Raw genomic sequence first — 12,942 nt, 5'->3', positions numbered from 1 at the left:
GTTAAATGGTCATATCCAGAGAATGTTAAATATGCTTGCCTACAAGGAGAAACACCCTACTATTACAAGGCATAATCCTTATGAAGCCATAAGTCTCCTTTGGGTGAAAATCACAGCACCTGCCCTAAAACCAAACATTTGACTCAATTAAAGACTAATAAAAATTAATAATCATTTTCTTGGGTGTTGACCTTTCCTGTCTATCTGTGCCCACAGTCTATTTAAATAGAGACCAAAATGTTGACTACACTAATTTGTAAAACAATAAATCCTACACTGTGGCTACTCATGAACCACTTAAACAGTAATAGAGTTTAGACACTCATTAATGGAAGTGCAATTACTCTAACCCTTCCGGGATCAAATTCTACTTAAAGTTCATTATGATTAATGAAGGAAGGAGATTCCGAAAAGATTCCAAGATACTCATTATAAGAGTTTATTAGAGTATTGCTCCTCCCAAATTAAAATTTTAAGACAGCTAAAAAGCAAGAGTTCCACATTACCTGAGAACATGTTCATAATAAAATTTCCTTGATACGATCAATTTAATTTGGTAAAAAAGGCACAGGTAACCGGAAAACTATGTCTACAAAGAATCTAGGCTGCTTTTACAAAACAATCGTGCACAAATTATTTCATTAACAGCTTTAAAGCATAAGAGAAGTAGTATCTGCTAACTTTATCCATAAGCTTCAATCAAAGTTACAGTAAAGGATAAAGACAGCTAAGTGTACTTACAGGCTTTTTTCCAAGTTTTCAACTCTGGGAAGATTTCTAGCCTCATCTTACTGGTGACTTAAGCAACTTTCAAACTATCAGTTTAGAAGGTCTTCACCACAATTTTCTAAAGCCATAACCTTATCTACTCCCAAACAGAACACAGAGGGGCCTTTCACTCATTGTGTGTGTGGTCACTGGTATTCAGATGGAGCCCCCAGGGCAGTATAGAAGGTTTGCAAAATGCATAGCAAGTTCTTTTCTAGGCTATAAATGCATGAGGAAGACTAACTCTGTCTAAACAGAGTCACTTCTCACTCAAATCTAGTTCACTTGCTTACCTCCCATGATGTATTGGCAAGTGTTTGCGATGGATTCCATGACTTCCTTCCACAAAAGCATTGGGAGGCTTATGGTACACAGAAGCCAAAGAACCAATGTGGCAGATTAGCTCATCCAGCAAAGTTGGCTCAATAAGATCTGTCTCCTCAGAGATCAGTGGCTTCTCAGACAAGACTACCTCTTTGGCTGTGACAGGGTCCGTTGAGAGAAGACGCCAATAAATATAGCCCCGGTCTCGAAGGTCAGGATTATCAGAATCCTAAAGAAAAGGCAAAGGCAAGAGGGTTTAAATGGAACCTTCATTCTGTTTCTCCATACAGAAACCCAAACTACTGGATTTTTATTAAGGCAACGCTGCAGTGATTTATGCAGAGTTGGCTGTTAAGAAGATACTTAGACTTGATATAGTTTTAATACAGTCATAATTCTGTAATCTCTAATGTTTCAAAGAATTTAAATACACAATAAATTGATGGGTTAGTCCTAAGACTCAAATTCAAAGGGAAGTTGGGAAAAGGAAAATAAAGTTTAATCTGGTAAAAATTAACTACTTGAGATGGCTCTGGGATACCAAAATAATATATATATATATTTTTTTTTTGTGAGGAAGATCAGCCCTGAGCTAACATCTGCCAATCCTCCTCTTTTTGCTGAGGAAGACTGGCCCTGGGCTAACATCCATGCCCATCTTCCTCCACTTTCTATGGGACACCGGCATAGCACGGTTTGACAAGCAGTGCAACGGTGTGCGCCCGGGATCCGAACTGGCGAACCCCGGGCCGCCGCAGCAGAGCGTGCACACTTAACCGCTTGTGCCACCGGGCCGGCCCCTAAAAATAATACTTTTTAACTGCTGTAAACATTAGCAGGATTATTCATGAAATATATCTTTTTTTTTTTTTTTTTTTGGTGAGGAGATCAGCCCTGAGCTAACATCCGCCAATCCTCCTTTTTTTTTTTTTTTTTGCTGAGGAAGACGGCCCTGGGCTAACATCTGTGCCTATCTTCCTCCACTTTATATGGGACGCCGCCACAGCATGGCTTACCAAGCGCGTCGGTGCGCACCCGGGATCCGAACCAGCGAACCCCGGGCCGCCACAGCGGAGCGCGCGCACTTAACCGCTTGCGCCACCGGGCCGGCCCGTCATGAAATATATCTTACATATACTTCACACACACCTTCTTTCTTCATTCAAATATTTATTAAGTATCTCCTAGGGAGACACTGACTAGACCCTGGGAATAAAGAGGTAACACAAAATGCTTGACTTTAACGAGCTCACAGAATATTACTTATTACAATATAGTATGAGAAATACTATTATTTAAATAATAAAAAAATTGTTAAAGAGAGCATGTAATAAGTGCTTGCAAAAGGAGAGATATCTGAATTTAGTGGTCTTGTTTTGCTCATGCCCACGGCTCATGAGCTAAAAAAATATTATTATCAACGCCACATCACAATTTAGAAGTGTATAAAGGGGCCAGCCCTGTGGCCCAGTGGTTAAGTTTGGAGCGCTCCCCTTCAGCAGCCCAGGTTCGGTTCCCAGGCGCAGACCTACACCACTTGTCAGTGGCCATGCTGTGGCGGCAACCCACATACAAAACAGAGGAAGATCAGCACAGATGTTAGTTAGCTTGGGGCGAATCTTCCTCAGCAAACAAACAAACAAAAAAAAGATGTGCATAATATAAAAATAAGTCTCCCCCAATCATCCAACCCTTGCCCACCTTAATTCCCCATCCCCAAAACAGCCATATTAACAGTGTCGTATATATCTTTCCAGACAGCTCCCACATGTACATATGTTTATTTTACACAAAACCAGTTTCACATTATATGTACTGCTCTGCAAGTTGCTTTCCATATTGGCACATACAGCTGCAGTTTTCCATGGTATATGCAGCACTGCATCATTTACTAGTGCCCTATTGATGGACACTTAGATTGTTGCCTCTTTCTCCCTCCTTCCTACCTTTTATTTATTTATTTTTTATTATTTCTTTATTTTTGTGATCAGTACAAAGTAGCAATAAACATCCTGGTGTCTACCTCTCAGAGTATGCCAATATAGTGGCATTTATTTATTCACGCGTTGTTCCAGTGGTATCATGCTATTAAAGGCAACACTAAGTCCCTGTTTCAATTTCTGTATTTAAAACACACATACAAAAATATTTTCGTTAAACTAGGCCAATTTGAGGGCTTCCACGTGAGTTTCTAAGTAAGCAGATGAACTGGTTCATGATTTAGCCACTTAAGGCACTTATCATTCAGCTCAATACCAGCAGTGACCCCCGATGGTTTTAACTACAAGGTTTTAAATGGTTTTTCTTAGTCATAAATTATTTAATTTGTACTCATAATGAATTGCTGGTTAAAGACAAAAAAGCATAAAGTACACTGAGATATATACAGCAAGTTAATATAGTATAAAAATAAATCTTACCTCAAGATAATCTTTTTTTTGTGTGTGCGTGTGAGGAAGATTAGCCCTGAGCTAACATCTATTGCCAATCCTCCTCCTTTTTTTTTTTCCCCAAAGCCCCAGTAGATAGTTGTATGTCATAGTTGCACATCCTTCTAGTTGCTGTATGTGGGACGCGACCTCAGCATGGCCGGAGAAGCAGTGCATGGGTGCACGCCTGGGATCCGAACCCAGGCCGCCAGCAGCGGAGCGTGCGCACTTAACCGCTAAGCCACGGGGCTGGCCCCAAGATAATCTTTATCACATTCACAGGTTGCATTATGCATAGAAATGAATATATATATGTACATTATATATCATATCAAAATGTTTATAATATTTAAAATGCCAGGGCTGAAAAAAGGAAACAGTGATAATATCCAATTTAGGTGATTTTGTTTTGTTTTGTTTTGGGAGGGGGAATTTGCTCCTGAGGAAGTGTTTATGAATAGCAGCTTGAAACCTTCTCACATAGATTTTCATTTGGAAACAAAGCTTAAACATTATAAAACATAAACAGGGTGATTTTTTAAAAGAGCAGAATACAAGTTCCTCAAAATATCAGGTCAGGAAAGCAATCCCCAACCAGCTTTTGTTGATATATAAATTTTAATCTATATATTCAGTCCCCAAAGCACATTATTTAAAATTTGTGGACTAATTATACTTTTTATTACACAATTAAAATGAACAGTGCACATCACTTAATTGGGAAAATTCCATTTGTCTTTATAGACTAGTAATATTTTTAAAGGTATTAAAATAAACTTTATAATACAGTTTAATAATATACTGACCAAAATACTTTTTACTTCAAATTATATCTCTCATATATCATGCACATATTTAACCAAATGGCAAAAAAAAAAAAAAAAAAAAAAAAATTCCTGTGGAGATTCACAAAATTATATCCTTTCATGAAAAAAATTTATGAGTCTTCCCACAAATTCAAAACACTGCAATAGGGCAAACTGCTGTAGATAGAATCACTGGATCAAAGAATATACACATTGTAAATCTTAATGGACACTGACTTTAAAAAGTGTCCTATGAGAGGGGCCCGCCCGGTGGCGCAAGCAGTTGGGTGCGCGCGCTCCGCTGCGGCGGCCCGGGGTTCGCTGGTTCGGATCCCGGGCGCGCACCAACGCACTGCTTTGGCAAGCCATGCTGTGGCGGCGTCCCATATAAAGTGGAGGAGGATGGGCACGGATGTTAGCCCAGGGCCGTCTTTTGTCCTATGAGAAATAAGTACAAATTTTTCAGGTCTGAAAGTCAAGAGCAGGCAAGGATCTCTATTGTTGGAACTCTGCTGTTCTGAGGGCTGATTCCTTGGGCCTACTATAAGCTGGCCTTCACCACCTCACTATTCACATGGAGGTCACAATATATCAGGCTCAGTTAAGACTTGTGACAAGAAAACCACCACTTTATGATTTTAAGGTGCCATTCCACATTTGGTGATTTAGAAAATATGGTTTTGGATCTACGTACTGCTAGCCCCACAGGCCCTTGTCAGGATCTCAAGAAAAATAATATATTTCTAATAATTTGAAAGCTTCCAAAACAATTCTTACCAGACAAGCTCTAAAACAGTAATTTTTTTTCTTACATTTTCTTTATTGTGAAATTTTTATTGTACATTATTGTTTGTCAGTCACCATATAAATGCATCCCTTCACCCCTTGTTCTCATCCCCCACCCCCCTTGCCCCTGGTAACCACCAAACAGTTCTCTCTGTCCATGTGTTGGTTTATCTTCCACTTATGAGTGAAATCATGTGGTGTTTGTTTTTCTCTTTCTTATTTCGCTTAACATAATACCCTCCAGGTCCATCCATGTTGTTGTAAAATGGGACGATTTTGTCTTTTTTTTTATGGCTGAGTAGTATTCCATTGTATATGTATACCACATCTTCTTTATCCAGCCATCAGTTGAGGGACACTTGGCTTGCTTCCATGTCTTGGCTATAGTGAATAATGCTGCAGTGAACATAGGGGTGCGCAAGCCTCTTTGGATTGTTGATTTCAGGTTCACTGGGTAGATACCCAGTAGTGGGATAGCTGGATCATAGGGTATTTCTATTTTTAATTTTTTGAGGAATCTCCATACTGATTTCCATAGAGGCTGTGCCAGTTTGCATTCCCACCAGCAGTGAATTAGGGTTCCCGTTTTTCCACAGCCTCTCCAGCATTTGTTGTTTTTTGTCTTGGTGATTATGGCCATTCTAACGGGTGTAAGATGATATCTTAGTGGGGTTTGATTTGCATTTCCCTGATGATTAGTGATGTTGAACATCTTTTCATGTGCCTACTGGCCATCTGTATATCTTCTTTGGAGAAGTGTCTGTTCATTTCCTCTGCCCCTTTTTTGATCGGGTTGTTTTTTTGTTGTTCAGTTGTGTGAGTTCTTTATATATTATGGAGATTAGTCCCTTGTCAGATATATGGTCTGCAAATATTTTTTTGCCAGTTGGTGGGTTGTCTGTTCATTTTGATCCTGGTTTCATTTGCCTTGTAGAAGCTCTTTAATCTGATGAAGTCCCACTTGTTTATTTTTTCTTTTGTTTCCCTTGTCTGAGTAGACATGGAATTTGAAAAGATCCCTTTATGACCAACGTCAAATAGTGTATTGCCTATATTTTCTTCCAGGTGCTTTAAAGTTTCAGGTCTCACCTTCAGGTCTTTGATCCATTTTGAGTTAATTTTCGTGTATGGTGAGAGAAGATGGTCTACTTTCATTCTTTCGCAAGTGGTTCTCCAGTTTTCCCAGCACCATTTATTGAAGAGACTTTCCTTTCTCCATTGTATGTTCTTAGCTCCTCTGTCGAAGATTAGCTGCCCGTAGATGGGAGGTTTTATTTCCGGGCTTTCAATTCTGTTCCATTGATTTCTGTGTCTGTTTTTGTACCAGTACCACGCTGTTTTGGTTACTATTGCTTTGTAGTATGTTTTGAAGTCAGGGATTGTGATGTCCCCAGCTTTTTCTTTTTTCTCAGGATTGCTTTAGCTATTCCGGGTCTTTTGTTGCCTCATATGAATTTTAGTATTTTTTGTTCTATTTCCATGAAGAATGCCCTTGGGATTCTGACTGGGATTGCATTGAATCTAAAACAGTAATTCTTAAACTATAATGTGCATCATCATTTTAATACACCAGGAGAGCCATTAAAAGTGCAGATTCCAGGGCCAGCCCAGTGGCGTAGTGGTTAAGTTCATGCGCTAAGCTTTGGTGGCCCAGGATTCACAGGACCTATGATCCCGGGCGCGGACCTATGCACCGCTTATCAAGCTATACTGTGGCTTGTAGAGGAGGATGGGCACGGATGTTCCTCTTTTTGCTGAGGAAGATTGGCAACAGATGTTAGCTCAGGGCTAATCTTCCTCACCAAAAAAAAAAAGTGCAGATTCCAGGGCCAAATCACAGAGATTCTGATTCATTATGTCAGAACTGGGGCCCAGGAATTAGTATTTTCAGCAAGCAGCACAGGTGATTTTGATGATGGTTGTCTCTAGCTCATAGAAAAACTAAGACGACGACTTATGTTCCATGTACTACAAAGGATAATTACTAAAGTCTGGACACTTCTGTGTATATTCTTTACTAATTCCTCTATAACTATCAAAGGAAAAAAGACAAACATTTAAAATGAAGCCATGGATTCAAGGGTTGATTTTCTTTCCCCCTAACTAAGAATATTTCTGATTACACCACCATTTTATTTCAAATTAGAAGCACAAAGATTTCACACATACTTCACGGAATTCTCAGCACAGGTAAAGAACAGTATTAACCCTACTGCAGAGATAGGAGAACAGCAGCATGAAAGATAAATTTGCTTAGTCGTGTCCTGAACCAGTGGAGGTGGCAGATACAGAACCCTACCACCCAATTCAAATTAACGCAATTCAGCAGATCACACTGCCCTCAACTTAAATTGGTACTTACAGCCATAAATATTAGGTTCTTATTTCCAAACTTGAGAAAAAAATCCCAAGGAAAACTTCCAGTGGAAAAGATTTATATAAATGTGTTTGTTCTTTTATGCTAACTCCTCAGATCTCATTAATTGGACAGAAAAGGCAAGCCTAGAGAAACAGCTTAATAATTATTTGTAGCCAAATATGAAACAACCATCCATAATGATCTTAAAACTACTAAGTTCAGGGGCCGGCCCCGTGGCCTAATGGTTAAGTTCAGCATGTTCCGCTTTGGCGTCCTGGGTTTGGATCCCGGGCGTGGACCCTCACCACTTGTCAGCGGCCATGCTGTGGCGGTGACCCACATACAAAACAGAGGAAGACTGGCACAGATGTTACCTCAGGGCGAATCTTACTCAGCAGAAAACAAACAAACAAAAAAAACCTACTAGGTTCACTTATACATACTGGCTTAGGCACAGTAGTGCAGGGAAAGCAGGCAATGGGTATCCTCAAAGTCATTCTTAACCTTCAGACTAGAGAAGCAACATAGCATAGAGGATAAGGACAAAGACTCTGGAGCCAGGCTGCCTGGGTTTGAGTCCTAGCTCTGCTCCATACTAACTAGGCCTCTCTAGGTTTCAGTTTCCTCATCTACAAAATAGTATCATTCCTTATTGAGATTGAGTAAATATGTAAAGTGCTTACCAGAATGTCTCGTACATAGTAAGCACTATACAAATGATTGTTGTTATTAAGATTCTATATTAGTCCTTGTACACAAAGCCTCGAATCAGGAATGTCTGATGGTTTATTTATACCCCACCCTGTTCTAGAAAAGGATTTAGCAAAGCTTACAAAAACACGTCTAAGGCTAGAGAGCATAAATTAGAACTAGAGGCAGAAAAATACATGCCATGATGACCTACACGTTTTCTACAGGAGATCCTTAAATTCAATTCTAAGGTTTCAAACAACTGATATGAAAAAGATCTCTAGTCAGGTAAGCCAGTCAGAGGGGCAGTTAACTACAGACCAATGTATAGGAGAATCCAAAACTGGTTAGGAATTTGTTTGATGGGGTCTCATAAAGAAGAAGACATACAATGGAATAAACAATGACTCTGACAGCAGATCCAAACAGGATAGTTTCTCATGACAACTCTTACTACAAGATGATGATATCACTGTAATTCAGGAAAAGCAATTCTATTAGGGGTCAAATAAAATGCAGTCTAGATACCCAGCTCTCTACTAATCTGGCTTGATTCAGTGGTGAATTTCAACTATCTGTAAGAACAAAGAATCCTTGTATCCTTTAAGAAATCCTCCCCAAACACTTTATCTCAGGCAAATTTAGATAAATACTGGGAGGTAATAAGACTCAGTTTGAACTCTTACAATAATCCAAAATACAGCTCTCCTATGCTGCCTGTTAAATACAGACACATAGGCCTTAATAAACAATGGAGATGGAGACAGGGTTGACAATTCGTGAACAGAATGGAACCTACCGAGGACACTTGCTTGATTAGATTGTATTTAGAGGTGAGCAGAGCGAGAGTAAGGCCAAAATTCTCTTTAGAAGATTGTTTTGACTCCATCTTAGCGATACAAATGGGTGATCGAGGGTCTAGACTCGGAAGTCTAGAATGCTCAACTGAATACAGATAATATTAAATAACCACTACCTTGATGGTTATGGAAATTGCTTTGCTTCAGGCAAAGAAAGATGATTAAAAGGGAAGTTTTAAAAAACACTTCAAAGAGCTCTTACAAACAAATTTTAAAAGACATAAAATTAATAGTAGGAAAGATGACACTCAAAACTAGGCAAAGGACTATGAAAGGGTTTCAAATTTTGATAAAGAGATGAGAGAGAAAAATGGTAAACTGAATATCTGAATCACATTCCATATGTAGACATACATCTTAACTCTTGACAGCCTGCTAAAGCCAGCCTATTCTCTAATTCAATTAAGAACATTACTAAATCATGATAAACTGATGATTACTATACTAGTTACACTAGAAAAAATAATTATTTTGATCTCTGTGGATCTAAAATGGTGATCTGATCTCTAAGGCCAGTGCCACATTCCTGAAATCAGAACTCATCCTAGGAAGGACCAAAAATATCAAATAATTAAGGAAGCTGTATGAACACTTTAAAGTTATTTAAAGAGAAAGGCAATAGTCTAGAAGATAAAACAATATACGAGATCTCTGTTGAGGCAGCATTTACCATCTTGACATGGTACTTTCATTTGAAAGCTAAAATTAAATCACTCAGAAGGAGGTACCAGGAGACTCAATGTCACTTTCACGTAGGATGTCCTTCCTTCATTAACACTAAAGAATCTAAGTTCAATTTTCATTAATTGTCATAAAAACTGGACTCAGTCAATTCATTTAAAAGCCATACAACCAGCTATAATTCAGTGGAATATGTGTTAAGAGACACTGTTTGTATATTTTAACAGGATCTGAGACTGGATCCCTTCCAATTAAAACCTCCCCAAATGAAGCTTCTTGGGAAGAGTTTCATAATTTCCTACAATTTAAAACAAGACAAATCAACCCCATGCTTTTTCCAGGTTTCTTACCTGTGTTGCCAAACTCAAGACCTGCTGTACCAGCTCCTGCGTTTCTGATGGTTTCTTGAGAAACAACTTCACTATGGCAGTAAGCAGAGTGAGCTGCACCTAAGCAGACATAATTTAATAGATAAAGTGAAAGGCATTCGTATTATTCCATACTATCATTTCCAAAGTGGTGTTTCCCCAAATATGAATTACTATGGGGTCTTTCTGATTTTGATTACGAGACAAAGGTTAAAACTCAGCCAATATCAACAATAGCAGTCAAAGGTATTCATCAACCGAAAACTCACTAGCCTCCTATCCCCAAACTGCTTTTTTGGCATCAAAAATTGCTTGTTTGTTTCTGGCCCAGATAATCACCTGTATTTTTTAAAATACATGCTAATATACTGATTAGCCATAAAACTGGTTCCTGACCAAGGTCTTTATTATTTTTTTTTTTATTTTTAATTTTATTTATTTATTTTTCCCCCAAAGCCCCAGTACTTAGTTGTATGTCATAGTTGCACATCCTTCTAGGTGCTGTATGTGGGACGCGGCCTCAGCATGGCCAGAGAAGCGGTGCATCGGTGCACGCCCGGGATCCAAACCTGGGCCGCCAGCAGCGGAGCGCGCGCATTTAACCGCTAAGCCACGGGGCCGGCCTAGGTCTTTATTATTTACGTCCACTAAAAGCTACAACTTCGGGAGAATTAGGAAATTATCTGTCATACTGGGGCAGGGGCCAAGAGGGTAGAATTATGTCAGATCACAGCCAATTACGAGCGGGCTGCTGAACCACAAACCTACTGGCTTATATGTGTTCCTTGTAAAGGCCTATTAAAATTACTATGGTGGATTATATATATGAACTTCAATTTGCAGTGCATACAAATGCCAGAGAAAAAGGGTTGAATAATTTATCTCAGGTCTCTCAATTTTGGTAGAGGAGAGAGAGGAGATGGGAACGATTCTAACCATCCAGAGAATCTTTTCAAACTACACATGCTGGCCCTCACCCCAGGCCCAGGTAAAAAAAAACCCTGCCGTGATGAGCCACAACTATTACTAATAGGAATGGGTAATCATATTCAGGTGACAGAATATTAAAAAATGGTAACTAATGCTCTAAGCCAGGAGTGTTAAAGTGTGGTTCTGGAGCAGCAGCAGCATCACCCTGAACACCTTGTAAGAAATGAAAATGCTTAGACCCATCTCAGACCCACTGAGCCAGAAACTCTAGGGGTGGGGCCCAGCAGCCCGCTTGAACAAGCTCTCCAGGTGCTTCCAAGGCTCATTAAAGTTTGAGAACCACTGGTCTAAGTTAGGCAGGTTTATTTCACCAGAAATCAGCACAACTGAAAAAGATCATCCCTTTTGGGAGAAAAATGAACATACTATATACTTATACATACACACACACACACACACACACACACAAATTCACACACACACATGAAACTGCCTTACCTTTACTTTCCCTGAAATCTTGCCCAAAAGATCTATAACATAGGATATAGATGAGAACTTACCTGGGTGCTTTCATCATGAAAACCCTCCAGGAAGCTCTCTAGTAATTCATCTGCATTGTCAATTCTTTCAGCATATTCTCCCACAATCCAAATCATAGCTGCTCGAGCGTCTGGCTCATCCAGTGAGTCTAAGTTCTCACAGAGAGTAGCAATGATACTTTCATACCTGATATAACAAAAAGGACTACGCTTACTGAGGGCAAAACTGAGAACTGCGTTCAACAACAAAGGCTAAAGGCAACACCACAGACAAGGTACCCTAATGCAAACCACCAAACTATAAAGGCTTTTAGTCAAGAGAATGTATAGGTTTTAAGCCAGAAGATTATAAATGTTTTAAATTTCCCTTCAATTACGTTTTAATAGCTAGTCCTGAAACCTTTATAAAAGCTCATCAGCTATTCTTTTCACAAGGAAAAATTAACCTGCGATGTAAGATAATACCACTACCTTATATTTCTAACAATCTTTCTTATATCCTATTATGACCAGTTACATTACAAATAATTCTTACCTAGCCAATTTCAAAGTGCCTTACTTAAACATTTCCCAAATGATTTGAGGAAGCAGGGTAGAAGAATTTGGACATACTTGTTGGGGTATTTGCGGAAGATGTCCCTGATGACAACAATCGCCTCTTGGACCACATAATTTACTTTGGTCTGGATGAGATCAAGTAATGTGCTTACACAGCGCTCTGCAGATTGCTGCGAAGAGGAACATAATAAATGAGAAGTCAGATGATCTGTCCAATAATATAACCTCAACATAAAAAAAATTTGAAACATATAGGTGCATCAACTAAACTAGACTAAAAGATCAGGCACTTAATTTCACCAAGCTACATTAGAGGCTGAGCTATCTGATGGAGACATGCAGAAGTTCCAGATATACCCCAAATTTTACTCATTACAAAATAAACTGACAGATGAGTCAGTTCAAATGAAAAGAACCTTGGAGAGCCAAGAGAATAGAAATTAGAAGAAAGAATAAGTCAAGGTAGAAGGAAAGAATAAAAGAATAAGCTAAGGTGAGAAGTCTTTATCTGGAGTTCACGGATGAGTGGAGACAGCAGATGGCATCTTTCAAGTTCCTGAAATGAAACCGCCAAATTTCATATGTTTATACAAGCATATTTTCCAGGGAGAGGGTCTACAGCTTTCATTATATTTTCAAAGTTATCTGTGGCTCAAAAAACTCTAAGGAAAATTTGCCATCTTTTGTCCTACATAACAAAGTCTAGGCCTTAAGATAAATTGTAATTTTTCACAGCCTATAGTTCATCTATAAAATAGAATTTAATCTATTAATCGTTTATTAATGAAGGGAACAGGGGAAAATACAAGTGAGAAAACTAATGTACTGAAACTATAAGTCATGG

The 12,942-nt window shown here is 38.9% G+C and overlaps 1 protein-coding gene across 3 annotated transcripts in view; it reads right to left on the bottom strand.

Moving 5' to 3' along the window:
• The window catches only part of AP2B1 (adaptor related protein complex 2 subunit beta 1), a 122,258-nt gene that overhangs the window by 69,785 nt on the left and 39,531 nt on the right, over nucleotides 1-12,942 (bottom strand). For all 3 annotated transcript variants that reach the window (XM_058560398.1, XM_058560400.1, XM_058560399.1), the window contains exons 10-13: nucleotides 12,153-12,268; nucleotides 11,562-11,727; nucleotides 10,054-10,152; nucleotides 1,062-1,321 (exon numbers count right to left, since the gene is read on the bottom strand). In XM_058560398.1, the coding sequence (XP_058416381.1) occupies nucleotides 1,062-1,321; nucleotides 10,054-10,152; nucleotides 11,562-11,727; nucleotides 12,153-12,268 (641 nt within the window). The remainder of the gene's footprint in view (nucleotides 1-1,061; nucleotides 1,322-10,053; nucleotides 10,153-11,561; nucleotides 11,728-12,152; nucleotides 12,269-12,942) is intronic.

Source organism: Diceros bicornis, chromosome 18 (assembly GCF_020826845.1).
Source record: "Diceros bicornis minor isolate mBicDic1 chromosome 18, mDicBic1.mat.cur, whole genome shotgun sequence".
In the NCBI taxonomy this organism is placed as follows: Eukaryota; Metazoa; Chordata; class Mammalia; order Perissodactyla; family Rhinocerotidae; genus Diceros; species Diceros bicornis.
The sequence above is the reverse complement of the archived record's forward strand: the minus strand, read 5'-3'. Positions and strand labels throughout refer to the sequence as shown.